Here is a 27,473-nt window from a genome sequence, read left to right as displayed (position 1 = left end):
AGATGCCAAGGTTTGGGCTCGTGGACAAGCTTGCATCCTGGCCAGCCCGGGAAGTGGAGAGGGGACCCACCGGGGGAAAATCTGAGGATGATCACAGAGACAGAACATGATGTTCGGGGCTCCACCTCGTTCCACTGCCCTGGGACCCAGTGCTCCCATGTCCCCATCGCTTCCTGCCCCTCCAGGCCTCCCACGGCCTGGCTGGGCTGAATTCAGTGGACGGAAACCCCAGGCTAGCTCCCACTCAGAGACACTAGGCTAGCAGGAGGGTCTAGCCTGCCCAGATAGCACCACCCCAGAGAGACAGGGGGTTTGGTGGGTGTGTGTATTTGAGACGAGGAGGCCTGGGAGGAGGACGCGAGTCTGCCCAGCTCTCCCAGCGGGCTCTCACCTGTAAGATCAAGAGGAGGAGAACGGCTGTGGGTGTGGGTGGTGCCCGGCTGCCTTGAATCCACTGGGCAGAGTGGCCCCAGGGAGGGCGAGCCACGATGGTCAGACCCCGGCAGGGCCCCCGGCTGCTGCTGGCTGTTGTGGGTGCTCTGGTGGCCCTCAGCTATCAATTAAAGCGGAAGAGCTTCATACTCGTCTACGAGGTGCCTGTGTCAGACCCCGTGGTGGTCACCACCATGGACTTTTTGACCAAGGACTTCAACAAGAAGAATGAGGACCTATACAACTTCAGGATCGTGCGTGTCCTGAAGGCCGTGAAGAGGGTCAGTGCCCCCCCCCTCCCCTCGTGCCCCTCTCTGGGGATCTGTTGGCTCAGGGCAGCCATGCAAGTGAACTCAGTCTCGTTTAGTCCAAAGTGGGTGTTTCAGGAGAAGCAGAAATCTCCGGGAGTGGATGAAGTGCAGTCGCTTAAATGATATCCAAGACAAGGGCTGCACATCCTGGTTCAAGGGCCTGAGCTGCGGGAAGGGGACTCCTGGGCACCGGGAGACCGTGTGTGTGCACGTCAGGGGCTGTCTCCATGCAGGGCAGCAGCACCCAGCACCCACAGCTGAGACGGGCTGGCTCTCAGAGTCTAGCCTGCTGCTCTCTGCCCTATGCATCAGCAACACATGGATCACCAAGTGTGACTTTGCCCACGGAGTGGCTTCTGGGGAATTCTGCTTAAATGGCAGAGGGGCCAGGGGAGGCAACCAGGAAGGAGAGAGGGGAACCCATGGGTCTGTCCAAGGAGGGCCTTCAACCTGGGATGCCCCATGAGGAGCTCCCACCCCCGGAAGCGACAGAGATGGGAGAGGGGTCCTTCATCCATCATCCTTGCCTCCCACAGACGACCGACCACCTAGAGTATCAGGTCAACCTGGAGATGCGGCGGACTACCTGCCTCAAGTCGGAGCTGACCAACTGCTCCTTCCAGGAAGGGAAGCTCTACAAGGTACTGGGCACATCACCAAGAAAGGGCTCACTTCCCGGGACTCTGCTCCTCAGTTGTTGGAAGAATGATGGGGAGGCAGGGGGTCCAGATAGGGGAGCAGAAGTGGCTGAACTGCAGGGTTGGGGTGGAGCACTCTGGCCCCAGGCAAGTAGCTGGTTATAATAATATTTTAGCAGCTGGGGGACTTTGCTGGTGCACCCACTGAATATCTGAACATCAGCCTGTTGTGAACACACAGTCACTAGGCTGTAGGCTCTGTTCCTTTCACCAGCAGTGTTGAGGCTAACAAGAGGAAGCGATAGGAAAATGGGTCAGAAATAGTTCAACCAGAGGTGGAGTGGGTCAGGGAGGGGAGAAGCCTGCAGGCACGTGACCTGGTGAAGGAGCCACCTCCCCAAAAATGGCTTCATCCCCACCCAGTTTTCTCATACTGGGAAGGTCAGCTGGGCCATCATCACTCAGGAGGTGGACCATCACACACATACACACACACATGTCAGAAGGGCCCATGTGCTCAGGGGCCTTGAAGACCTCAAGTCCTACAGGCCTGCAAGCTACAGATCTTTACCCAAAGGGACTACATGAGGGTGATCACGTAGTGATCTTGCCTTGGACAGTCCTGGTTGGTGTCTGACTTCCTAGTGTCATTGTTAATACCATCCCCATTTGCTTACAACGTGTCCTAGTTTGGTTCCTAGATTTCTGTTCATCCTAGTTCTAGTGGCCTGCATGTTCTGGACACAAACGTGTCCATCCACAGGCTTCTCCTCCCATGGAAAAGTCTTCAAAATTTAGCAAGTTAGACTTGTTGGTGAAGAAGATCATGAAGTCTATGAAAAGAGTAATTGATGATTACAGTAAACTTAGTCTTGTCACTGTGAGAGATTGAATTGTGGAGTCAGTATTCTGAATTCTATCTTAGGAGAAATGTCAATGTTTAAGCCTCCCACCCTACCATGTCCTCACCCTGGGATTTCCAAGCAAGAGCAGGAAAGCAAAATCACACTATGAAATGATAATAATGTACAAAATCTGTTGATTGAGCTTTCGTTGTTGGAAAAGAAATGGGATCTTGGGAGAGAACCAGGAAGGGGAAGGCGAAGGTGTGATGACAGGTGGATGGACAGATGAAGGAAGGAAGGACAGGAGGAGGGAAGGAGAGGGGATGGGTCACATGGGAGGGAGGTGAAGCAAAGCGTGAAGGGGTGAGGTAGGAGAGCAGGTGGAGGGAGAGAGGGAGGGAACCAAGCGAGGGCAAGTGTGACATGAACAGTGCATGAGTAGAAAAGAAGAGGAAGAAAAAGTCAGTCGTTCCCACAGTTATGTGGGCAGAGAGACACTTTATCTCCAGTCTCCGATTCCAACCACGAGCAGGAGGCGGTTTTGTGGGGGTGGTTTCAGCAGGGACACTATCAAATCCTTAAAATCGAAATAAAGATGGACCCACAAGTTGCCTGGAGGTGGGTTGGGGGGCTGTCATTTCCCCTTCCACATGTCTAACACCTTCTTCTTTCCCCTTTAAAATGTTTACCTTGTGTGTTGATCTTTTCTACATTTTGTTTTGTGTTTATTTTAGAAAATCGATTGCTACTTCTCAGTATTTGTTATTCCCTGGTTTGAAAAGTATAAAGTTCTGGCCCAAAACTGCACAGATGTCTAGGTGTCTCGAAGTGCAGCCCACAGATACTGTGCATCAAGGAGCTCTGCACCCAACAGGAACTCTCAGTGGAGAAAATAAATGTCGGTCAACCTGTGTTCTTCATGCTCTGATGCTTATGATTCCACTCTTTTCCCCCCAGATTCTTTAACTTACAATAAAATGATCTGGAGTTCTTCTGGGCTAGGGAAGGTTGGGGTCTAAGTGAGATGACATGTATAATTCTTGTCCTTATAGCCTATACACCTTCATGATAGCAGAACTTCAACCTCATCTTTATATCAAGTAGGATTGTTTAGACTTTAAAATAAGTTGAGAAAAGGGAGGAGAACAAAGGAAGATGCTCTAATTACTTAACTGAACAGCTAAAAGATACTGACAAGAATGCCTGTGATGACATCTCTGAGATTCCCAGTCTTGCTTGTCTAAAGTGTGAAACAAGAAGAAACAAGGACAAACAATGCAAGTAATTGAAAAGAGGAGGGAACGTGCCTTATTTTTGCAGGCACGAGCACTTTCTGATACCAGACTTCAGAATTAGACTCATACCCCAGCATCAGCAGCACTGGACTAGAGAAGGTCTCTTCTTGGAAGGATTTCTCTCCCACAATTGGCAAACTAACCACAATGATGTTTGGTTTCTTGTTTTCCTTCCTGTGGGAGGAGAAGGATGTGGGCTGTCATGCCCCATTTATTCTTCCCAACAAACCCATCAGATGAATTCCTCCGGGAAGGCAGTGTTTGAGGGTGGAGAGAAACCAGGAATGCTGCATTAAAGGGGGTGCCCTTTCACGGATGTCACGTTAGCAGTGAGAAATAAGCACCCCCACCCACCAGTTTGATTCAGGATGTCAAGTAATGTCACCAGGCTCAGCTCCCCACTCGACTTCCCCCGTGTGGTCTCAAGATGGCACCTGTGGTTCACTGAGTCACATCCGCTGTGGTTCACACAAGGCAGGGGAAGGATGAGCCTCCCCAAGAGGGGAGCAAAAGCCTTGGGGTTTAATGTCTCCGGGGAATTCTAGGGACTCTGTGGGAGACTCATAGGCCCACACAGCAGCCATCGGCTGGCAGAGAGAGAGGCAGCTGGGGCGTTTATCTCCAGATTCAGGCTGCCAGGCATTAATTCCCTGAAACCTCTGGCTCCTGGTGGCTCGAGGGCAGAGCAAGCAGCCAGAGGTGATGGGAACAGGTGTTGGCATTTGGAGCCAGTGTGCACAGAAGGATGAGAAGTGAGAAGACATGGGCAGATACTGAGGGGACATGGCATGGGTGATCTGTAAGCTGACAGCAGCCGCCAAGTACCGAACAGCTAGAGAAGGCTGCAGCTTTGAAAGAACAATTCTTTTTTTTTCAACTTCTACTCTCCCAATGAAAGTTCTGGAGTCCTCAGGACTCCATTTCAGGTGGTGCCCAGGTGAAAGTCCCCTCTACCAACCGTCTGGGAAAATGCTAACCTACAGTCTCCTTATCCTTAAACAAGAATGGCAGTACCTATTTTTCAGAATCATTGTAAAGATTGATGATAAATGCATCTAAGTTGCTCAACACAATGCCTAACACAAAGCCAATATTCAAACAAACATTAGTGATTTGTAAGAACACTGGCAGTAGCAGTGTAATCTAACATTAATCGGCTGTCAACTCTCTTTTGGCATTTTGACTACTTTGTCTGGAGCTGGGGGCTGTGGTGGGGGTGGGTTGGAGAATAAAGGAAAGGCAAGACATGTGTGCTCATTGACCTTGGACTTCCCAGCGCAGTGGGTTTTTGAAATTTCTTATTTTGAAATCACTGTAGATTCAGAGGAAGTTACAGAGAATACAGAATGGTCCCTTTACCCTTCATTTAGTTCCCCGCCCCCCACCATGGTTACATCTTTTGTAATTATAGAAAAATATCACAGGCAGGAAATTGACACCATACAGTGTGTGTGTGTCCTTTCATCCTATATGTAGATTTGTGTGGCCACCTCCACAAAGACCTGCCCGAACTCCACGGCAGTCGCACCCTTTCTTCACCCTCTCATACTTCCAGAAATCACTAACTTCTTCTCCATCTCTATCACTGCACCAATTAAAACATATTGTGTAAATGGAATCATACAGGGCTCTTTGGGAACTGGTAACAATGTCCTTGGGATCCATCCAAGTCATTTCATGCATTAGCAGTAAGTGCCTTTAAACTCCTGAGCGGCATTCCATGGTGTACTCAGTACCAGAGTTAACTATTTGCTTGTTGCAGCTGTGTTAGTTGTTCAAGTTTTGGGCTATTACAAAAGAAGCTTTTATGAGGAATCATGTAAGGCAGTGGTCCCCAACCTTTTTGACTTCAGGGACCAGTTTCATGGAAAACAACTTTTCCATGGGCTGAGGAGGGATGGGGGATGTTTCAGGATGACTCAAGGGCATTACATTTATTGTGCACTTTATTATTATTTTATTACATCAGCTCCACCTCAGATCATCAGGCATTAGATCCTGGAGGTTAGGGACCACTGATGTAAGATTTATGTGTGGAACTAAATTTCATTTCTCTAAGTTAAATGCCCAGGAGCGCAATTGCTGAGTTACGTGGTGAAGCATATTTTAAGATTAAAAAAAAAAAGAAACCACCAAGCTTTTCCAGAGTGGATGTATTATAATGTTGCTCTCTGTCTCTGGTGATGGGCTTCTCTGGTGGCCCAGTGGTAAAGATTTCCCCCGCCAGTGCAGAAGACACAGGAGACACGGGTTCGATCCCTGGGTTGAGAAGATCCCCTGGAGGAGGAAATGGCAACCCACTCCAGTATTCTTGCCTGAGAAATCCCATGGGCAGAGGAGCCTGGTGGGCTACAGACCATAGGGGTGCAAAAGAGTCAGACACAACTTAGAGACTAAACAGCAAAATCATCTCTGGTGACAATCTTTGCTCTGAGGTCAACTTCATCTGATACTAATGTAGGCTCTCCTGCTTTCAATGAATGCTTGCATAATAAAACTTTTTTCACCCTTTTATTTTCAACCTACCTATATCATTATGTTTATGGAAAGTTTCTTGTAGACAGCCCACAGTTGGGTCATTTTCTAAATCCACTCTATCAATCTCTGTCTTTTGATTGGCTCATTGAGACAATTTACATGTGACTTGAACGTACCATGCATATAATTATTAATATGTCAGTGATTATGTCTATTTTGCTATTTGCTCTCTATTCTCTCTGCTTTTTATTTCTGTTTTATTTTTCCTGTGAGTTTCTTGAACATTTTTTAAAAGAATTCCACTTGTATGTATCTATACTGTTTTTGGTTTTTTTCATATATTTTTATACTGTTTTTGCTATGTGTCTCTACATACACTTTTTAGTGGTCACTCTAGATATTACTTTACGTATATATAATTTGGTCTACTCGTATCAATATTCTATTGGTTTGAGAGACGTGTAGACAGTTTATCTCCATTTACATTCCATTTCTAGAAGTCAGCCACTAGGCCGAACTCGGCTGGCATGTTAGGATCTGGACACAGAGGTTTCCTGGAGGCTCTTGGCCTGTGGCAGGGTGATAAGATGCCATTTCAAAGGACTCTCACTCTGATCAATGAGGGAGCGAGGGTAGCAGGCAGTGCCAGGTCCCCAGGCAGCCCCCTGGGACATCAGATTTGCAAAACTGGACATCCCTCTTTTTTGCACAACAATTTCACCACCTTTAACCTTTTACCTCCATTCTCTCTTCTGCCTCAGGACCTTCTGGCAAATGTGAGGTTCTTGCTTGTGTGTTTACTCTCCCCCTTTGAGAATACTCTATCCAGTTGCCATTGTGACTGTGCTGGTGAGACCGGTCCCCAGGGTGGAGGCCAGCTGGTCAGGGGGCAGCGCTCAGCCCACAGACGATCCACTGGTGGTTGAGGGCGCACCTTTTCTGCTCGACTGTGAGTCACATGAGGGAAGACACCATGGGTCTCACTCCCCTAGCCGTGAGCCCGAGAGAGGCTCCAGAACCCTCTTTTCAAGAAAAGCTCCCAAGGCCAGCCCAAGATGGGGTCCTTGGAAAGGCCTGCTGGCAAAGCTGGCCTTGGCTGGAGCCTGGGAACTTGGATGATAAACCATTCCGATGCTGATATAAAACTTTCCCTCAGTGATAAGAGGGCCTCACTATGTCTACAATGTTTATACAAACAATGGGGTTTATGCTGAGCACTTGTTTTCTTTCTGCAAATCTGCAATTTCGGTACATGCTGGGCAGAGGCTGCCCATGTGAGCAGCACTAAGTCCCCGGGGAGATTCCCTGGCACACATTCCATCGAATTCCTAGAGGAATGAGGGGTGTCCCAATAGGTGGCCCCAAGAGGGGATGCTGGAATCCTGTGCCTGATGTCTGTGACGTCTCCCCCAGAGCCTCTTCCCTGTGTTGATTTTGTCCTGTATCCATCACTGTAATAATTACATCCCTGAGCACCCTGAGAGTCCTCCCAGTGAATTCCTGAGCCTGGAGGTGGGCACTGGGACCCCTGACATACTCACAGAGACCGGTGTCAGTCATAGAGTTATCCATACATGGGGCAGAAACTGGGCCCTCCAAGCTCAGGCCAGAGTCAGGAGGTACCTGAACTAAGAAAAGCCTCAGAGATGTGACTGAGGGTGGGAACTAAGTTATGAGATTCCCCCAAAGAATTAACCGCCTTCTGCTCAAATGGCATCAGCTGCCTAAAGACCATCGACTCCGTGCATGAGTGTGAGTGCACATGGGAGAGTTTTGGGTGGCCGTGAATGTGCACGTGTGTGCGAGTGCGGACAAGATCTCGATGAGGGATGAGGGCCTGGCGGATTCTACAGCACAAAGTACAAAGCACAGCGGCCCCAGGTTCCATCAAGGATCTTTACACACAGGCATCTACTCATCCAGGCATGAGTTATTCCAGAGCTGGTAATGGTTCATCCAGGGTAGAGTGTACACCAAAAAGTCGCAAATGAAACTCTGTGGGAGAAGAAAGAGAACAGTCAGCTTTCAGGGAAATGGTTCTTGAAGACGACAGGAAGTGTCTGCCCCTGCCCCCTGCCCCTGCTTGGGGAATCTGGACCCTGCGCTGAGGCCTGACCACACGGGCGAGGTGGGTTCTGCTCACTGGCACATGATGGGGGCGAAGGGGGTGTCCGAGTCAGCATAGGAATGTCATCCTGGGATCCCCCACCCGGTCCTCCTGCACTTCCCTCCCGGGCACAGAGAGAGAGACTCTCAGGCCTGCCACCTTGCAGAAGGGACCAGGAGGAGGGCAGAGGTTGGGAGACAAGGAGGTGACTGGACAATCCAGAGGGTCCCAGGGATGCGGACCAAGACAGAACAAGGTCCCCAAGGAAAGTAAAGCCACTTCCACCTGAGGTCCAGGTGTGGACCAGATGGGCAAGGGGTCCGGCAGCCCAGAGACCTGGGGCCGGGGCGGTGCCAGCCAGGGGCACAGAGATGCCCAGTTACAGCGCTTCCCTTTTCCCCTCCCCGCCCTGGGTGCTGCCCGTGGCGTCAGGCAGCCCCGTGGCCGCGTCCTGGCTCCGCCCCAGCCACAGGGCCCCTGACACCTATCCACGTTTCCTTGTGCAATTTTTACTGTCCCCTAGACTGGAGCCCCTCGGAAGCTGGTTGTCAGCACACACCTTCTTCAGATTCTTCTTGGTCTGAATGGGGCACGAGCGCTTTTTCGTGCTATTCCTCTTGCACTTGGTCCGGCTAAGCTTCACGGTAATCAGGTACTCCACGCCCGTCGTCAGCTACCAAGAAGCAAAGGCTGTTAGCTTTGACTCCCAGCGTGGCTGACACTCTCCGAGAGGAGCTGGGACAGGAGAGGAGCTTCAGGAGCCTCCACCCTGGTCTGTTCCTGGGGCTCAGCCTCCTCCCTACCTGCTGGAGGATGCCCAGTGCCCCCTGATCACCACCTGGGATGTGTGATGCCCAGTCCTTGCTCTGTACCTGCTCTACTGCTGCAGCCACAGGTGGCTTCTTACCTGTCTCCCTCTCATCCTTGGGACCAGAAAGGCAACCTGGCTGCAGTCCCATCATGCACCCAAGTCTGCACCGTGGTCCTCAGAACACGTGGACGGAGCCGTATGGGCTAGTCTAGTTCCTGGGCTCTGCCTCTGTCCTCATCTTCCCTCCCTGCTGCCTTGTCTCAAAGTTAGTAGTCAAAGTGGTGAGAAGGCTGGGTACTCTGTGGGGTGGCTCCTGGGAGGACAGCCCCCAGAAAACCTCAGGGCAGAGCAGCAGGGGAAGGGGACTGGGGTAGGACCACCACCCTGATCCCGGCGTCCCCTGGAAGGATGTCAGGACATGGGCCTGGTCCGACATCAGGATTCAGGGCTCCTGACCCTTCATCTAAGGATCACTCCAACAAGCTAGCAGGACTGGTGCCAAGAGTTTTCTCACTGACCCTCAGCACACCCTGCACGTGTGAAGAAACTAGAATGCTGGCTGCAAAGTTAACTAATCTTTTAGCATGCTCATGCCCGCATGCTCAGTCGCTCAGTCGTGTCCAACTCTTTGCGATCCCATGGACTGTAACCCCCCAGGTTCCTCTGGCCACAGGATTCTCCAGGCAAGAATACTGGAGTGGGTTGCCATTTCCTTCTCCAGGGGATCTTCTCGACCCAAGGATCGAAGCCAGGTCTCCCGCATTGCAGGCAGATTCTATTTTTGTGCATGTAAGCAGATTCTTTACCATCTGAGCCACCAGGAAAGCTTCAGTGTGCTTGGCATTTTCTTATTTATTGTTAGACTTATTTGTTAAATCATAATAGGAATGATCGTGATGATACAAATGTTTTCACAGGTGCTACTTCACTCTGATGTAGCCAACTTCGAAGGTCAGGAAGCTGAGGCCTGGAGAGTCTGGATGACGCTTGACCAAGACCCCACAATTAGGAGGAGCTGGGTGTCAAAACCAGAAGGGGCACCGGGAACTCAGCAAAGACGGCCACTGTGTCCCCTCCCTGCCCTTTGTGAGGTACAGATGGAAACAGTCAATGGGCAGCAGGCCCAGGACTGCCCAGGGGCCTGGCCCCAGGTCACCTAGCCCCTCAGGGGCACACTCTCTCTGTCCACTAATCTGGCTGAATGATATCAGAAGTTCGCTTGTAAACAATTACTTCAGTTAACCGTTAGTGATAGAGGACCGACAGTCCATGGGGTCCCAAAGAGTCGGACTCGACTGAGCGACTTTCACTTTCACTTCACTTTCACCAACTCTGTTACTGGCCTCCTGGAGTTCCAGCTTTATCCCAGAGACCAAGAGGGGGAAGAAAAGGCCAATTTGGGCAGAATTTGGTGAGTGGCTGCCACCTCGTGGCCACGTCACCTCAATGTCCTTGGGCCTGTGTGCTGCCTTCACGCAGCAGAAGTGACTCAGGTGGACCGGCTGCTGTCCGCACCCGGTGAGACCATTCGGGTCACACCAGCACTGCCTGAGGGCCCGCCCCAGCCTGGTCTCCATTCCTGCCACCCCCCTCTCTAACCAGAGCCTTGATCTCCAAGTCAGTCATTTTCCCAAATCCAGCAAATCGAACCACGGTTTATTATGGTCGCCGCCCTAACTCATAGAGTTTACCGTCTAACCTTGAGGGCAGGTTGGACCAACAGAAGTGTTTCTTAAACAGCTTTGCTTTCCTCTATTATCCTTCAACTGATGTATTTCAGAGAAACTTTATATGTTAAACAAAAGGAGAGAGGATGGGTAACTCCAGGTTCTGAAAGGACCGGACTAGAGGCCTTCTGTATCATTCTGGGCTTCTCAAGGACACAGCTATGATCTCCAGATCCAGATTTTCAAGCCCTGGATGTGATCGCTTATATTTTGCCAAAAGAGAGGAATAATAAAGGCAATGAAACCATCCTCGGTTGCTGTCCCTCTGGCAAATTTCTGAATGAAAGCAATTCTTAGGAGAAGAGCAGCTGAGAAGCTCAGGGGATATTCAGGGGGGTCGGGGGCTGAAGGACCCTGTGGGGCCCGCTCCCAGGAGGCCGCCCCCACCCCAGCCTTCTCTGGAAGCCACACCTGTGCCGCTGTCTCACCTGCACCTGGCTGCGGAGCAGCCTGTCCACGCCGAATAGGTAGGAGTCGTTGCTGTTGTTGTTGTAGTTCTCCAATAAGAAGGCGAGCGTGGCGTTCACGTTCTTTGGGCTCTCGGAATCCTGGAAGCCAGGCCACTGTTGATGCCGACCCAGCACCAGCGCCAGGGCCGCCAGCAGCAGCAGAGGGTTCCCCCAGCGTCCAGCTCCCATCTCTGTGGTCTCCTCTCCACGGGGCTTTCCAGGTAGGAAGGTGCCAGCCACGTCCGCTCACTTGCTCTCCCCACCACCCTCGTCAATGCAGGTTCTAGTTCTGCTGCCTGCGTGAAATAGAGAACTGAGACCTTGACCCCTTCTTTCTGGGGCTTGCTCGTGACTTGACTGGAGGACCCACAAGGGACCTGCAGAGGGTCATTCACTTTTCTCAGCCCCTGGGTTCCTCAGTAACTGAGGCAAGTATGATTTCTAAATGCCTCTCTCCCCCGTCATACCCTACAAGGAGGAAAACCCCCAGGACAGACCCCGCAGGCAAGAAGAGGTGATGTATCAGACAGAGAAGGGGCTTCTCTGGTGGCTCAGACAGTAAAGAATGCGCCTGCAATGCAGGAGACGTGGCTTGGATCCCTGGCTCGGGAAGAGCCCCTGGAGAAGGGAATTACTCACTCCAGTATTCTTGCCTAGAGAATTCCATGGACAGAGGAGCCTGGCAGGCTATATAGTCCATGGGGTCACAAAGCCTCAGACGTGACCAACTCCTTTCAGTTTCTTTCATCAGACGGAAAAGAGGCTGTCTGTGGGACTGGGGGAAGGTTACAGAGAAGGTGATGCTTGAACTGGGATGCAAGGGATGAGGGCCTGATATATTCCACTTACCTATAGTGGGTTCCAGCTGTCTAGGCCAGCAATCCACTATTTCCTGTGCTTCCCTTTTGGCACTGGTTCTCTGCCATCCACTGACCACAGAGTTCTGCTGCTGGATCCAACTGTGCCTGCAGGCCCCAGCGCTAGCCCTTACCATCTTGGTGTGACCCCAGCAGAGCTTTGTGAGGTAACCCTGGCCTTTCTGTGAGGGAGCAATGAGCTGTGAGCCTTGTTCAGAAATTAAATCCTGCTGTCCCCCGGAGGTTAGGTGTTACCTGTGCAGGAGGGGAAATTTCCTCTCCACTCTTTGGGTTTCTGTCTGGGCCTAAGAATTAAACTGACAGAAGCCAGATTAACAGGAGAAAGGCTACCAACTTTCTGGGCTTTCACGAGTACCTGGGAGCCTCTGCAAGAAAGTGAAGCCCCAGAGAAGTGACCAGAGCAGGGAGCTTTTGTAACTTGTAGACACAGTAAAACTGTGAAGTAGCCAAGATGAAGGGGTTGAGTTCAGGGCGCTCCGTGGTGAAGGGTAACAGGTTAGTTTACGCAGTCTCCTTGGCTCTGCGTTCGTCTCCAGTTACCGGGACAACCTCTGTTCTCACGTGCAGGGAGGGGATGGTTTCACTTGGGACATTTATCTCCTGCTTCAGGAAGGAAGGACTGGGAGGAGGTCAGAGTGACCTTCCTGCTTCTGCCATTTTCTCAGACTCCTCTGGCTTAAGACCGTCTTTGGGTCAAGGTGCCATATTTGGGGATAGTTTGTCCTGAACCCCATCACCAGCACCCATAAGCCCATAAGAGGTCCCTGTGCTTAAAACACTCATCGAAGTGGGATTCTGAATGGCATTTTGCTCCAGACAAAGAACGCTTGTGGGACAATTATGAAATGTGGATAAAGTCTGTAGACTAATAGCATAAAACTGCTGACACGGATAACCAATAACCCATCTATAATGGGGATAGAAAAGGGCTTTATTTGAGACAAACTGAGGCGTACAGCCAGAGACACAACACCTCAGATGACTCTGAGGAACTTCTGGGAAGGAGCATGGCTGTCAGCAGTTTTATGTCATATCAGAACAAAGAACATCAAACCAGTCAGGGATACATGCCTGCAGGGTTTCAAAAAACTGGATCAGCAAGTATACAGAGTCAGTTCAGCCATGTCCGTGGGAGAGGAGTCTTATCAGCAAGGAGTCTCAGCATTGGCCTCCTAGGAAAGGAGGCATTTATCTCTTATCTTCAGGCATTATAAAATTCTGGACAGTCTGCCCTTTTCTTTAGTGATTAAAGCAGATATACAATGTATGTCTGATGAGCCACAAACAGGCTGTTTTAATTAGCATAAAATTCAACACAACTCATATATAAGCCAGAATGACTAACTCCTACCTCAATGTGTGAACATTTCTTTTATGAATACAAATGTTAACTATTTGGTTTCCACTGTCATCCTAGAATTAACAGAGGATGTTAGCATGCAGGGATGGGAGAACTTGATCCTTTTTGTAAGTCTGAACTGACTTCAAAATAAAGATTAAAATGTTCAAAAATAAATACATAGGATCTTAGTCATTGAGAAGCAGCTTGATACGGTGAGGGAGACCCAGGTTTGTAATTGGTTCTGCTGGGGTCTTTGCTGGATTCTAGGGGAGCTAGTTCATCTCCTCAGCTTCAGATTCTTCATCTATAAGATGAAAACGGGGAAAAAGACTCATCTCAGATTAGGGTGGAGACAATGAAGGGAGGAACCTGTTCTCAAGCCAGGCAAGAACACCCTCCCCCATCATTCTGCCATGACTCTAAACACACACGCCCATGGCCCATTGGACCCCAGGTGTCCTGGAAACTAGGCCACCCTCCAGTGTGAAAGTCTTAACTATACCTGGCGAGGTGTCCTCCCAGACCCCATGGCTTCGTGATTTGTCCAGCTTGGGGAGGCAGCAGCTTTAGAACACTTGAGCCCGGATGGCAGGAGTGCAATCATGAAACAGATACAGAAGGATTCTGAGTTATGTGCGAGAGTGCTTGGGCCTGGACCAGCTCAGCCCTCCCCGGTCGTCTAGATGTACAGCCACCTGGATACGCCATCAGTCTGTGGACCTGGGGAGGGGAAGGTGATATCCACGGGCTGTGTTAGGAAACCCACAAACATACCAAATAGATCTGCTTAAGAAATGTGGGCTGATTATATGCATGGAATAAGGGGCGTATAGGGGCCCTGGTCAAATGCCAGGAAAGGGAAAAGGAGAATGAATACATCCAAGGAAAAGGAGGAAGTGGGATGAAGTAGGAGGCTTCATTAAGTCTATGCCTAAGGGAAAAACAAGAGCATTGGTCACATCTGTGAAAGGAGGAAGTAGCAGCACTCTAGTTCTTTCCAAGAGTAAGGATGAAACAGGGCATGATCGTGGACCAATGTCCTGTCCATGCAAAGTGAGGAACAGGGACTAGACGACATCCCTGGGGCAAGACGAGTCAGGCAGCAGTGTTCCACCCACAAATCAGAGGGCTAAGATGGGCTGTTTCCACAGTTGAGGGAGAAGTTGAGGGCTTAGTCATGTCCATGTGATAAGTGGAAAGCAGGGGTGGTTCTGTCCATGGTAGAAGGGGAAACCAGGGCTTGGTGAAGACCACGGAATAGGGGGAAATGTGGAACACGCTGCGGGGAAAAGCAACAACTTAATGTCCATAAAATAAGGGGAAATGGGGGCTCATCATGTCCATGAAACATGGTACAACTAGCAGGAGAAAAAGACAGACTCATAAAACCCCCAGAAAGAGAAAGCCCGAGGCCCCGATTGCTGTGTGTGGTCATGGGGACAGCTGGGTGAAAACAGAAGAGAAGATATGGCCGTGGCTGGGGAATAAGGGAGAATCTGAAGCCTGGGCACGTCCACAAGGTCAGAGGCCTGATCACATTCAGTGACAGAGCCTGAATAGACCAGGCTGGGCAAAACCACTGCTCATCGTGCTATGGTCTGACTGGACATCAAGTGGGGGTGACTTTGGTACCTGAAGTAGAGCGGGTCCTGGGGAGGGGGGAGTCACATGGCTGGTGAGAGCCAAAGCCCTAGGGTGCCCGGCAGGTTCCAGGACAGGCTGTTCGGGAGCAGGCAGGCAGATAGAGGGCACTCCTGCCTGGCCAGGCTGGGTGCAGACATCCCACGGGGCCGCGGTTGGTCTGGTCTCACCGTGGGGCCTGGGCCACTGTGAGGGGGAGACCACCCAGCAGGAGCCGAGCGTCTAGGTGGGGAGGCCTCGCCACTGCTGCTTGGCCAAGCTTCACCTTCTGAGTATGTAAAGTCAGTGTCATAGTAAAACAGCTTGGAAGATTGTGGATGTTGAATCATAAAAGGTACAGAAGTGCCGGCACAGTGCCTGGGGCTGTTTGCACAAGAAGGAGGTGAGGCAGGTAGAACGGCCCTGGGCTGCTGGCCATTCCTTCCCTCCATCCCTCTGGAATGACTGGCCTGGGGCTGGGACATGGGTCATGGTGTTACACTCTCCTAGCAACCTGCATTGCTCCTGTGCTGGGAGCTGGCACACGAGATCCTACCCATGACAAGGTCATGAGGGAGAAAACCTGACAGGCAAGGCAGACCAGGTTTTCAGGGGTTTCTAAGAGGCCAGCTCACGAGATCCCACCCATGACAAGGTCACGAGGACAGGCAAGGCAAATCAGGTTTTCAGGGATTTCGAAAAGCTGCCCTCGGTGCTCACCTTAAAGATGATATCTGTCTTTCTGATGCCTGCCTCAATAGACTACTCCCTAATTTCTGTGACACAGGCAGAAGGCCTTTCCCAATCTCTTCCCAAATAACAATCAATTTAGAACTTTAATCAATAAGTTTCCCAGGTGGTGGTATTTTATGAGATTATCCAGGGTGAAAGGACTGTTTTAATTTAAACTCCTTTGCTGGTAGTTTGTTAGCCAAATGCCCTTTGTACTAATATGCATGATTGCTTATAATATCCTAATCATAAAATAGCATAAAGAACCTGATTATATAAAAGCCCTAATAGACATAGAGCATTTTTGAGGGGTGAAGGAGTCCTATTAGAAAACATAAGAAAAATTATTCTAAAAGTAGCTATTGGGTTAACATTTGCTTGCTGTGTTTTGCTTGCTGTGTTTTTGCTTTTAATGTGCTAAGGTTGTGTTATAGAAACCATTGTTAATATAGTTAAAGATCTAGAGAAATAAGAACTTAGCCCTAGTGTGGTAACAATGAGATGGTTGTTAATTGTCAGCCAAGAGTGCTAGGCAGAAGCTGCCTCACCGAAGTCGCAGAGTCAGTCTGGGGTAAACTTCTTAGATAAACGCAACTGACAACTTCTGCAGAAGGATTAATTTTTGTATTAACAAGGTTATACTTCTACTCTGTACTGTTGCCCTATGAGACTGCTACCTTTCAGTCACCACAGAAACAGAAAATAGGTTTATATTTACCTGACCTGCATAAAATGTTAACAGGCCCCAAGGCCAGAAGATAATGTACAAGACCCTCATAAACAAAGAAGTATGCAGGAAACACCCTGGTTTCGTGAAGGACAAGCTGACGTAATGTTAAACTATCTTCCCCTTAGAAATGTACTAACTTAGGGTATAAAAGTCACGGTAAAAAATAAAGCATTGCCAGACTCTGCCAGACTCTGCTGCACCCCGCCCCCCGCGTCTGGTCACTCTCTCTCCCTGTCTCTCTCTCTCCCTCGCAGATTTGGCCCTATCAAAGCTGGTCTCACGTGTCTTCTCTCTCTCTCGCCGACGCCGTTCATCCTGAGGGTACCCCCTGGATCCTGCCGAGGCTGGACCCCGGCACTCCTGAGCCTCCCCTCCTCACTTTGGGGGAACAAATGAGCCCCTCCGAACAAAAGGTTGGCCCCCTCTGGGTTCTGCTTTCCACCATCTTCTTGTTTGGTTTGTGTTTGACAAGCTCCTCCTTGTCCTCTGAACAGTTCTGCTCTGGCCTGGCTGCTGACCTGGATAGAACCCAGGCAGGAAGCCAATCGATTTGTGGTTCGTCCTGCTTCCAGAAGCCCTTCAAAGACAGCCCAGCAAGGAGCAGCCCAGGGTGGATGAATGCCTGCCCAGAACGCTCCCAATGGAGGCTATAGAAGGCACTGCCGGCTGGCAGCGGCTGCCCTGGTCCCCGGGCTGAGGCAGAAGGACGTGGCTGATGCTGGCTAGAGGCTTGCTGGTTCCCCATGTGCAGGCCAGCAGCAGAGTGACAGCGGTGACAAGGCACCGCCCTGAAAGGCCCAGGGGAGGTTTGCTCTTTCCAGACTAAGACACCTAAGAAACCACGGGGCTCAGGAGGTCAGAGGTCACGGGGCCAGGTGTTTTGCCTCCATGGGACTTCTGCCTGGGGTGGTGGGTTTTTCACATGCCATTGTCCTCATGCAACCTTTCTACATATGGCGTCCGTAATCCTGTGATGTTGGTTTATCAGCTCCTAAGCAGGCTATAGTGAAGGACAGGGAAGCCTGGTGTGCTGCAGTTCACAGGGTCACAGAGAGTTGGACATGACTTACGACTGACCACCACCAACAAAGCAGGCTATGTCGCTTAAATAGTGGTCAAGACCCATCCTGAAAACAAAGAAGGGGCACCCAGGCCCCGAAGGCCACCGGCTGCCGTCGCCTGGTTTTCTGTGAACATACCTCCATTCTCCCCAGGCAAACAGCAGCAAAAGCTGAAGAGGATCCAGACTTTGTGGCTGTAACCTTCAGGTCTTCAAGCCCTTTGCCCGTGTTTTCTGTTTGGTTGTCGGTCTTCCACTGATTTGTAGAATTTCTTTATCCTTAATAATAATGATTTGTGGGTAGGTGTGCTGTAAATATCCTATTCTGGGTTTTGGTTTCCTCTTTCTGTTTGAGCTATGCTAAGTTGGTAAAAATACATCTTTACTGTTAATGATGTGTGTGTGTGTGTTAGTCACTCAGTCGTGTCCGACTCTTTGTGACCCAACAGACTGTAGCCAGCCACGCTTCTCTGTCCATGGGATTCTCCAGTAAAGAGTACTGGAATGGATTGCCATTCCCTTCTCCAGAGGGTCTTCCCGACCCAGGGATCAAACCCTGGTCTCCTGCATTGCAGGCAGATTCTTTCCTTTTTGAGCTATAGAGAAATCCTTGATGGAGTGAATGTATCAACTTTTTCTCTTACGGTTTGCAGTTCTGATGTCTATTTAGGAAATTAAGGTCATAAAGCTATTTTCCTGTATTTTCACTTAAAACTTCTTAAAGTTTAGCATTTCATATTTATGTCCGTAACTATCAAGATTTTCTTCTTTTGTGCATGGTGTGTTTACTAATGTTTGTTTAGAATTTTTGTATCCATGTTCATATGTGAGACTGGCTCCAAATTGTCCTTTCTCACACTGACCTTTTCTGTTCTGGGTTTCAAGGTTATACGGGCTTCAGACAACGACCCAGGGAGCATGTCTATCTGGGTCCCTGCAGGACACACTAGTTATGCGGGTACCTGCAATGCTGTGGGCGAAGGAGCCCAGGGCACAGGACTATCATTTCCTGCAGGATGAAGGGAGCCTCAGATGGTCATCTGACCAGGAGACCAAGGAAAACTGCCATGATGTTTCTTACCTTCTGCCCTCCACCTCTGGCTGGGCATCTTTTGGCCAAATGCAACAGGAAGTCAGAGGTCACAGCCCCATGGATGCAGTCCATGTAGGTCAGAACTGCAGAGCAGACAGCACCACAAGGCGGCTGGTGAGTGGGGCTGGGGGCAAGGTGGTCTGACATGGAGAGATTTCCCTGCTTTCCTTCTAGGGAAGAGTTGCTAGATTTTTAATTTTTGTCCATTTCTTTTGGGGAATGGGAAGAGAGATTCCCTGATCTGACTTCATTGTCTACCAGACACCCTCCCAAAGTGGTCAATTCTCACCATTAGAGGTAGTTCCGTAAAGTCAGTAGAGATCCTGAATTAACAAAGACTGAACCATCACCCCGCCCCACCTTTCAACCCCCAGGGAAATGCAGGTTTGCTTCCCGTGTTGGTCACCCATCAGTATGTAACTTTCTTGCACACAACATATTTCGTTTGATTTGACATCTCAGTGACTTGTTAACATGGACTTACAGCCCACAACCCCACAACTCATGCCTGAATGGAGCTCATTCAACACATGTGTTTTCTCTGGAGGGCACAGTCCAGCCTTCTCCCCTGAAGACACTACACAGCACTTCAGCATGGTGCTTGGGGGATAGTTTAAATAGTGAAATCACCAACAGAAAGTACAAAGTGGGGAAAACATGACACTAAATAGACGATGAGAAGGACATTGATTTGTAACAAGAGAGCAGCATGGTCTTGTCCTCATGAGCATCGGGCATGTCAAGGTCTCCTGCTCTGCCCATGTCCACAAATGACTGCAAAAGTACCCTGGTATTGATTTGGTTACAAACAGATGTTAGGGAGTAGGCACAGCGGCAAGTATGGAATCCATGGGCAACGAGCGTCACACGTTTCCTGATCCTGTCACCTGTGCAGAGCATGGACGGGAAGAGACCCCACATCCTAGAGCAGCCAGGTCCATGTGACTGCTTCTGGGAAAGCCTTTCTTGCATCTTGGGGTGGACTTGAGTATTTTGGTAACAGCCAAATGTGACAAAACTCAAATATGCCACAATGGTGTACTGATACGTTACATTCGGTGCATGAACTGGATGCTCTAGAATACTAGTGTGCTTTCTTTTTTTATAGCCATATAGTTGTTCTACAATGTTGTGTCAGTTTCTGCCCTACAGCAAAGTGAATGAGCTAGATGTATACATATATCCCCTCCCTCTTGGGTCTCCCTCCCACCCGCTGCATCCCATCCATCTAGGCCATCATAGAGCCCCAAGCTGAGCTCCTTGTGTTACAAAGCAGCTTCCTGCTACCTGTTTTACACACAGCAGTGCACATACATCAATCCCAATCTCACAGTTCATCCCACTCCTCACCACTCCATGTCTACCAGTCCATTTCCTACGTTTCTTAAACACACATTTCCTAGACTCTAGCTTCAGGAGATGCCGACACAGAGAGCTAGGGGGTTAGAGATTGGCATTTCTTGAACATCCTTTGGGAACTGCTTTAATCAACACGCTGATGCTGCCCTTGGAGCTTCTGGGTTGGTCCCGCCACCAAATCCACAGAGGCTGCTCTGCTTCTCAGATGCTCATGCCCACTTTTTGCAGTTTTTCTCTTTACTCCACATTGAGTACTGCCTCTAATTTCCTGCCTCCTTTCCCATTCCTCCTCCAAGTTAGCTTTTGGAAGTCAGAATAATGGATGTAGTGAAAATAAATAAACTCCACCTGAGCATCTAAGGTTTCCTTCTGCCTCTGAAGTGCCTGCACTGTAGGAACTCTGTGACATATGCTTTAGTGACCTTTCTTTCTAGGAGATTGACCCCGTTTGCCTTGCTGTTAAGACAGGCTTCATTTTCTTAGATGTATTTTGTGTGCCAGTGCCCACAGTGTATGTATTAATAGTTTGAAGCTGTCACAAGTTCTCCTTTGGCACTGACTTTCATAATTGCATCACCACCCCTGCTTTAGTATTCCCAAATATAAATGGTCTAGACTTTGCATTACAGAATAACTCCCTCTGGGACAGGCCAGGAAATCACTGGCACTGGAGAGCGTCTGTCTATGAATACTTCTCCTAGGAGAATAGAGGTCGTCCTGGCAGGCAGAGCTGTGTCCTAAGAGATCCACTCCACACTGTGGCCAGCATTATGTCAAGAATAAGAGAGCTCAATGGCTCGCGTCCATTGAAAAGAATCCAGTCAATAGAAGATTATGCACAGACCCTATATATGGAAGTCTTCGGTAACCAAGAAAGAAGACAGACATTAACATGGAGACCGAAAACCAACTCTGAATTTGTCTTGGGGCAAATGCTTCCTTCTTAACTGCCTGGCTCTCCAGATAAACTGGGTCCTCCCTGGAGCTGAGCGGTGGGCGCGTGACCCTCGCAGGGTTAGGGCCCCTGTTTCCCGTGGCCGTCCTGCATCTCTCGCGGAGTTCGCGTGCGGTCGAGCTTTCCTACGGGTACCCGGGCACCCGCCGTGTCCTCACCCGCTCCGTTATCCCGCGCCCCCGATCAAACCCTGGCCACGGTCGGTAGTGCTGGGCAGGGACTCCTGATGCAACGGGATGCTGCCGTTTCAGGCCGTCTTCCCTGGAAGCCGCGGGCCCTTTTCCATCTCCGGCATCTTTAAAAGCCAAGCGCTCTCCTGGCCCGAAGGTCCTACAGAGAGAGTCAGGCACCCGCCTCCAGGCTCCAGCTGCCAGCCGGCTGTGCACCCTTCAGGAAACGAGAGCGGACGTCTCGCGAGCTCCGGCGGACCGAGCGCGGACTACAATTCCCGACAGGCCGCGCGCCGCGCCTCTGCGCCCAGCCACTGCGAGAGGACGGCCGTGGCACCGCCTGGACCACAACTCCCGAGAGGTCGCGCGCCGCGCCTCTGCGCCAGGCCGCTGCGAGAGGGTTAGGAGGTGGGGCGGCGCGTCCGGCCTGCTTAGGAGGTTGTGGTGGGGAACGAGGCCGGCGACATGGACAACGCGGGGAAGGAGAGGGAGGCGGTGCAGCTGATGGCCGAGGCCGAGAAGCGAGTCAAGGCCTCTCACTCCTTCCTCCGAGGGCTGTTTGGGTGAGCGCCTGACCGCGCGTGCCCCGGGGAGGGTTTCCGTCCCGGCCTGGCGGCCCCCAGAGCGCCCCGGGGACCCTCTAATCCCCACACACCCTCCAGAAATTCCCCTAGTCTCCCCGGCTCCCGCTGGGGTCCCCAGAACGCCGCAGGCCCCCCCACGCCCTCCAGGGATCCCCTAGGATCCCCAAAGCCTCCCACCTTACCTCCAGGGGCTCCTGGAATCCCCGGAGCACCCCCCACACCCACCAGGGATCCCCGAAGCCCCAAAACCCTTCCAGGGATGGCCCTAGGACCCTCGGAGCTCCCCACCTTGCCTCCAGGGACCCCCTAGAATCTCCGGAGCCCCCCATCTTGCTTCTAGGGACCCCATAGAATCCCCGGAGTCCCCCACCTTCCCTCCAGGGGCCCCCTAGAATCTCCGGAGCGCCCCCCACGCGCCCACTAGAACCCTTCAGGACGACCCCAGGGCCCCCCACATGCCGTTCCGAGATCTCCTACGACCCTCGGAGGGGGCCCACCTACCCCCCCCCACCCGCCGGGCGGGTGGCGAGTCCCGGGTCCCACTGGCCGAGCACGAGTGTGCATGACCCCGCGGCGGCCACACCTGTTTGTTCTTTCGCCTGGAGTCGGCCCGCCCCTCTCGGGAGCCCCGCGTGGGCGTGAGGCTCGGGGAGAGGCGGGCCCCAGATCCCCGCTCGGGCGCCCGGCCCGCGGTCCGCCGCCCTGTGCCCGCGCGCCTTGCGCCAAGCACACGGGTAATAGCCGTGGGGTGAGTGAGGACGTGCTCTCAACCCGGTGCCATTGCTTCGCCAGAGATTGATGAGATAGCCAGGGTCTCCGGTTGACCTAGGGATAACGCAGCTCCTCGAAGTCTGCGTCTCTTGGAAATCCCGTTCATTTTCACTTAATTCTTCTGCCCCCTCCTAGGGAAGGCCTTAAATTCGGACTTCCCAAAAAGCAGAGCCTGCACTAACAGTTCTTGGAAGAATTCTGGGCGGTTGAGTAGGTGAATGATTCAGCTGTTTAGGATGAGGGAGGCAGAAAATTCCTGGTGGTTTTCTGTATTTTCTTATGAAAGCGAAAGGCCCTTGGCCAACACCCAGAGCATTTGCAAATTCATTTTGGAATCTCCTTGTTTTGCCACCTTCGTTGTTTGAGTTGTGATATTTTACCAGTGTTGATAATCTCCAGGAAACGCTTAAATGCAGGTTTCATGCTGTGCGTAGTATAGGATGCAAAGATGCAGGAAGATAAAGGTTCCTGCCTTCAAGAAGCTCTCTAAGCATTTATCCCAGGTGGTTTCTAAATTTATCATGTGATGTATGGTTTAGAGTATAGCCATGAGTTACAAATTTGTACTCCTTTAAAAGTTGTGACAGTACTATAAGGAACCCTGTCTTATACCTGACCTTAATTAACACCAAGCAGTAACTCCTTTCTCTGGTTCACAAAACAATTACAGTTTATACCAGTGAAATTTAATGTCATAGCACCTCGAACTGGGAGGTGATCTTAATGGCACAGCATTTCCAGTCCGGATCCGCTTCCCTGGAAGAGAATCTGAAATCAACAGAGAAAAAAGCGCCTGACAGCACTTGATGATTCTCAGAGGGATGCTCCCTTCTGGCTCCTTTCGGTGAAGAGGTGTTGCATGGTTGTTCTTGTGAAATTTGACCACATCTTGAACCAGTAATCCTAAAAGGATTTTAGAAATGCTTTTTGTCTTTAGAGAAACATCTTTTCTTCTTCTTCTTCTTCTTGACTGTTGATCACCTGTTTCGTTGAGGAGCATTGTAGGAAGACTTCATCCTCAGCATTCAGCCTCAGTTTGCACGGAAGTCATTGCGTCTTAGGACTGACCTGGATCCAGCGGGTCGGTGTACTGTCCTTGGTCTGGGACCAGGGATAAGTTCCTTAGCCCCTCCGTGCCTCAGTTTCCTGTGCTGTATGAGTGTAAGAGAAGTGAGTGAAGGTTCCATGAATATATGCGTGTAAAATGTTTAGTCTTAAAGATGAGGATTATTAATTAGCATCTTCATCAGAATTATCAAGCCCGGTTATTTATCAAGGAAACAGAGAACCAAACAGATCAAGTTGACTTTGCCAGGATTTCAGAGTCAGAGACTTTTTGGACTGCATCCTTGGGCTTTTAATGAAGTAAAATATCAATATTTGAAAGAGCTTTGCACCATGTAAGGATTATTTATACCGTGGAGGACTGTGTTTTTAGTAATGTTTGTCTCCGGAAAAGCTTGGGGAAGAGGGGTACTCAGAGTTCTTTGAGCTTTAATAGCGTTACATAATTCTTTGAAGCCAACAGCTAGATCTAGTTTCTCTACAATGACAATGGGAAGACAGATTCTGTGTCAGTTTTAGGTGTTCAGAATCTTACCTTACGTCGGGCGTCACTTGCACCTGTCTTCACCCTTCTGGGCTGGGATACATGTGTTAATCCTCCCTGCCCTAGCTCCCTTAGCCAGAGATTTTCCCCTCTACTTGTTTGCCTTTATTTAAACCACAGCGCAGTCCATCTGCATGTCAGACTCCTTAGTTGACAGCACAGGCCCACATGAGCGTCATCGGTGTCACTGAGCCCACCTGTGTAAGAGCTGACGGCGCTTTGCTGGGGCAGGTTATGCTGTTTGGGGCTCTGGTGGTCGTTACAGGCGCTCAGCCTACTTTACTGCAGGTGATTCACGCCTGGGGCTGCTTCACCCAACTGCAGATTAAAACCTGTGTAAGAGTGGATCCCCTTTGCTCAGTGTCGATCCACACACTGTGCCAGTTTTGTGGCAATGCCACCTTCTCACTGCTCCTCTGTGGCTCTTGCTTTTTTGTTGCTTTCAGTAAAATTAGCCAAAAATATGAAGAAGTCAGTCATGCATTCTTTTGTACATAAGGCACAAGTCCAGGCTCACCCGCGAGATAGGTCTGTGTTCCTTGCCTGCATTCCCCTGCAGGAAAGGACCTGCTGAGCCATCGCAGGAAACCGCTGTCATGATAGTCAGTCTTTCTGCTTGACTGACAGATCAACAGTGATGTGTTCTTGGAGTCGTGGAATTCAATTAAAACTTAACTCCTTCGCTGGCTTAGCTTAGTGTAGCAAAATTGCCACCAAAAGGGCTGTGCTTTGATTTTGTTTCCAAAGATGAGCTGTTGAATTTTGTAGTTAACGTCAAATTTTAGTTGGCCATCTTAATGAACTGATAGTCAGTTGACCTAGGTCTGACAGCAAGATGGCATTTCCAGAGCCTGTACTATCTCTGCCACCCTGTTTTAGGAGACCACAGTGGGGAATACTGCCTGTGGAAGAGAGGGGCTTAAGACTGACTGTGGGAGCAGGTTCTGGGTGGTTAACCCTATCTTCCCATGCTCTTGACTGTTCCCCAGGCTCAAAGCTTGTAAAGAGCCATCAATCTGGCACTGTCAATTTAAAGTAAATTTAATGAAAGGTCCTATAGGGTTGTGTGCATGCTCAGTCATGTCTGACTCTTTGTGATCTCCTGGACTGTAGCCCACCAGGCTCCCATGGAATTTTCCAGGCAAGAATATGGGACTGAGTTGCCATTTCCTACTCCAGGGGATCTTTCCCACCCAAGGATCAGACCCATGTCTCATGCATTGACAGGCAGATTCTTCACCACTGCGCCATCTGAGAAGCCTCTTACAGGTTTGCTCAGAAATAACTGAATCTATATTTCTTAGCTACTTGTGAAAATTGGAAGTGTTTCTTAAGCATTGTGGGTCATTAATTATCAGTATTTTTCACTCAGCTTTATTTCGGCAAAGACTGTATTTAAATTTTGCCAAATTATGATGGGGACATATGATGGCATTTGTAAAGCATTTAGGTCCACCTCAGTTACAGTAGATACTCAGATGCAGATTGAACTTTAGAAAAAAAAAATAATATTAAGCTCAGATTTAGACACAGGTGGTATAGTGTAAGAAATATATATGTTATATTTTTATGTATATAATGTATGTTATATGTGAGCCATAATAATATGTACACACACTGTATGTGTGAGTGTGTGTTTTATATATATATATATATATATATATATATATATATATATATGTAAGAAGGCCAAATACAGGTTCTAGTTTACTGGCTTGGTGACCCTGGCCAAGCAAATCATACTCAGAGCTTCTGTTGTTTTTTTTTTTTTTAGCTTTCTCATGGGGAAAGGGAAAGAATTTACTTGTCAGAGCTGTAAGGATTGAATGAGGTGCTGCACAGAGCTATATTATAATCATTTGGTTTTTTGATTTTTAGTGTCAAGTTATTCCGTATATCGAATGATAATCACGATTGGCCTTTCTCTGTTTGCATTTTTGCAGGGTTCACCATGTTCTCTCATTCCTGTGAGCCCTGGGAGGTGCAGAGTCCTTTACCAGTGGTAGGGAGGACCAGGACTGTTGTGGCCTGTGGCTCCCAGGTGTAAGGTCCTGGAGGTCTGCCTTGTTTGGTGGCTGTGGCCCAGCACCTCCCTGGGACTTCAGGGGACTCCACTGAATGCCTCGCAGATGCTGATTTGTTTTCTTGTGCTCTTTTGTTTAATTTGAAGAGCAAAGGTAACAAAGTGAAGGGGAGTCCATGTTTCTTTCTTCTGTGTTTCCTTCAATACCTGTTCATTGTAAATGTAGCAGCTACATATGGTAGGAAATGGCAATAACTGCAAGGAGTACAGAATGGTTTCAGTTGAAAAGTAGAGTTTTCCCTGACTCCTCATGCTCCTAAATCTTACTCAGCAGACGTAACATTTTTAACTTTCTTTTTGATTCTTCTGATGGTTGCTACCATGATTCTAAATAATTTTAGAATACTTTTGCTACCTTACTAATTTAGGTACTGTTTGTTGATTCTGCTGAAAATGAAGAAGGTAGCATGGCTTACGTGACAGTGCATCTTCTTCTGATTTTCGTGATTTCTCAATCTCTAAATACTATCTTTTATATGTAAATAGCATTTAAACTTTATATAATTCTGCTTTAAACTTTTTTGAGATATTTCCCCGTATCTGTGAGTTATAGAGTGACCGTGAAGGTAGTGTTCAAACTGGGATATTTTTGAGATGCCGAGAAGATGGGTATAAACTAGGAGTGTCCCTGCAACCAAGACAGAGGATCATCCTAGTTAAAGGAGACTTTATAATTCATTTTTATGCTTTCACTTTGAGTTCATTTGATCAGCATATAAAATCAGCAGGACTTTTGTATCTTAAGAATTTTTGGTGAGTGATAACATAGGAGTTCACAGTATGGAGATTTTGTAAGCAGAATTTCAGAATGTTAACTGTGTCTGTATTTGAATATTAATAGAAAGTATCTTAGGAATGTTAGTTTAATTAAAATCTAACAAGTTAATAGATCAGTACTTTATTGGATTAAAACATATGTTTTTCACAGTAAGGAGGTATCTGCCAATTCTGGTTTTAATGGGTGTTTTCATTATGGATTGAATGAATATTTTAAGGCCTTTTCAATAACTGTGAGGTAAGCATGACTTTTTTCCTTTAGTTATTAGGACATTAACCAAGGGATATCCTCATACTGAACTGTCCTGGCATCCCTTGAATAACCCCCTGAGTTATAATGCATGAATTTTTAAATGGGCTGTTGGATACTGTTTTAAATGATTTTATTTCAAGTTCTTTTATTTACAGTGTGTGTATGTGTATAGTCTTTTTCAGATTGAAGTACTAATGTCACAGGGGCCTCATAAAAAGAATTTGTAAGTTTTTTTTTTTCTTTCCCATGCTCTGGTCTCTGCATTTTTAAATCGAATCCTCTTAAGTAAAGTCATGTTGAGCTTTTTGGTGTTAGTTTCCTTGATACTTTTCTTTTTTCCCCTGGAAATGTTTAAATGTTTAAC

At 49.1% G+C, this 27,473-nt stretch overlaps 3 protein-coding genes across 11 annotated transcripts in view; 2 read left to right on the top strand and 1 right to left on the bottom strand.

Annotated features, from left to right (window-relative positions):
* The first annotated feature begins 362 nt into the window (after positions 1 to 362).
* On the top strand, positions 363 to 3,138 carry CST11 (cystatin 11). The gene is made up of 3 exons (XM_043480348.1): positions 363 to 713; positions 1,280 to 1,384; positions 2,961 to 3,138. The coding sequence occupies exons 1-3, from the start codon at positions 489 to 491 to the stop codon at positions 3,042 to 3,044; spliced, it is 414 nt and encodes a 137-aa protein (XP_043336283.1). The 5' UTR covers positions 363 to 488; the 3' UTR covers positions 3,045 to 3,138.
* Positions 3,139 to 7,875: 4,737 nt separating this feature from the next.
* CSTL1 (cystatin like 1) lies at positions 7,876 to 22,285 on the bottom strand. Of its 7 annotated transcripts, none has more exons than XM_043478828.1 (7): positions 22,200 to 22,285; positions 21,021 to 21,249; positions 13,816 to 14,033; positions 11,943 to 13,617; positions 11,073 to 11,389; positions 8,666 to 8,779; positions 7,876 to 7,994 (listed from the first exon to the last, which is right to left on the bottom strand). In XM_043478828.1, exons 5-7 carry the CDS (start codon positions 11,280 to 11,282, stop codon positions 7,911 to 7,913), a joined length of 408 nt encoding a protein of 135 aa, XP_043334763.1. In that variant the 5' UTR covers positions 11,283 to 11,389; positions 11,943 to 13,617; positions 13,816 to 14,033; positions 21,021 to 21,249; positions 22,200 to 22,285; the 3' UTR covers positions 7,876 to 7,910. The 7 variants fall into 7 exon arrangements, 6 of the variants coding, with proteins under 6 accessions (XP_043334763.1, XP_043334764.1, XP_043334767.1 ...); XM_043478829.1 differs by lacking the exon at positions 22,200 to 22,285 and adding an exon at positions 18,537 to 18,631 and having other exon boundaries at positions 21,021 to 21,258; XM_043478832.1 differs by lacking the exon at positions 22,200 to 22,285 and adding an exon at positions 18,537 to 18,631 and having other exon boundaries at positions 13,816 to 13,887; positions 21,021 to 21,258.
* Positions 21,378 to 27,473, top strand: part of NAPB (NSF attachment protein beta) — a 36,314-nt gene continuing 30,218 nt past the window's right edge. For 2 of the 3 annotated variants that reach the window (XM_043478821.1, XM_043478825.1), the window contains exon 1: positions 21,378 to 21,595. In XM_043478821.1, coding sequence (XP_043334756.1) covers positions 21,498 to 21,595 — 98 coding nt within the window. In that variant the 5' untranslated portion in view covers positions 21,378 to 21,497. Of the gene's footprint in view, positions 21,596 to 25,960; positions 26,174 to 27,007; positions 27,095 to 27,473 lie in introns of those variants that run through there. The other variant, XM_043478824.1, reaches the window with a different exon arrangement.

Source organism: Cervus canadensis, chromosome 10 (assembly GCF_019320065.1).
Source record: "Cervus canadensis isolate Bull #8, Minnesota chromosome 10, ASM1932006v1, whole genome shotgun sequence".
Taxonomy (NCBI): Eukaryota; Metazoa; Chordata; class Mammalia; order Artiodactyla; family Cervidae; genus Cervus; species Cervus canadensis.
The sequence above is the reverse complement of the archived record's forward strand: the minus strand, read 5'-3'. Positions and strand labels throughout refer to the sequence as shown.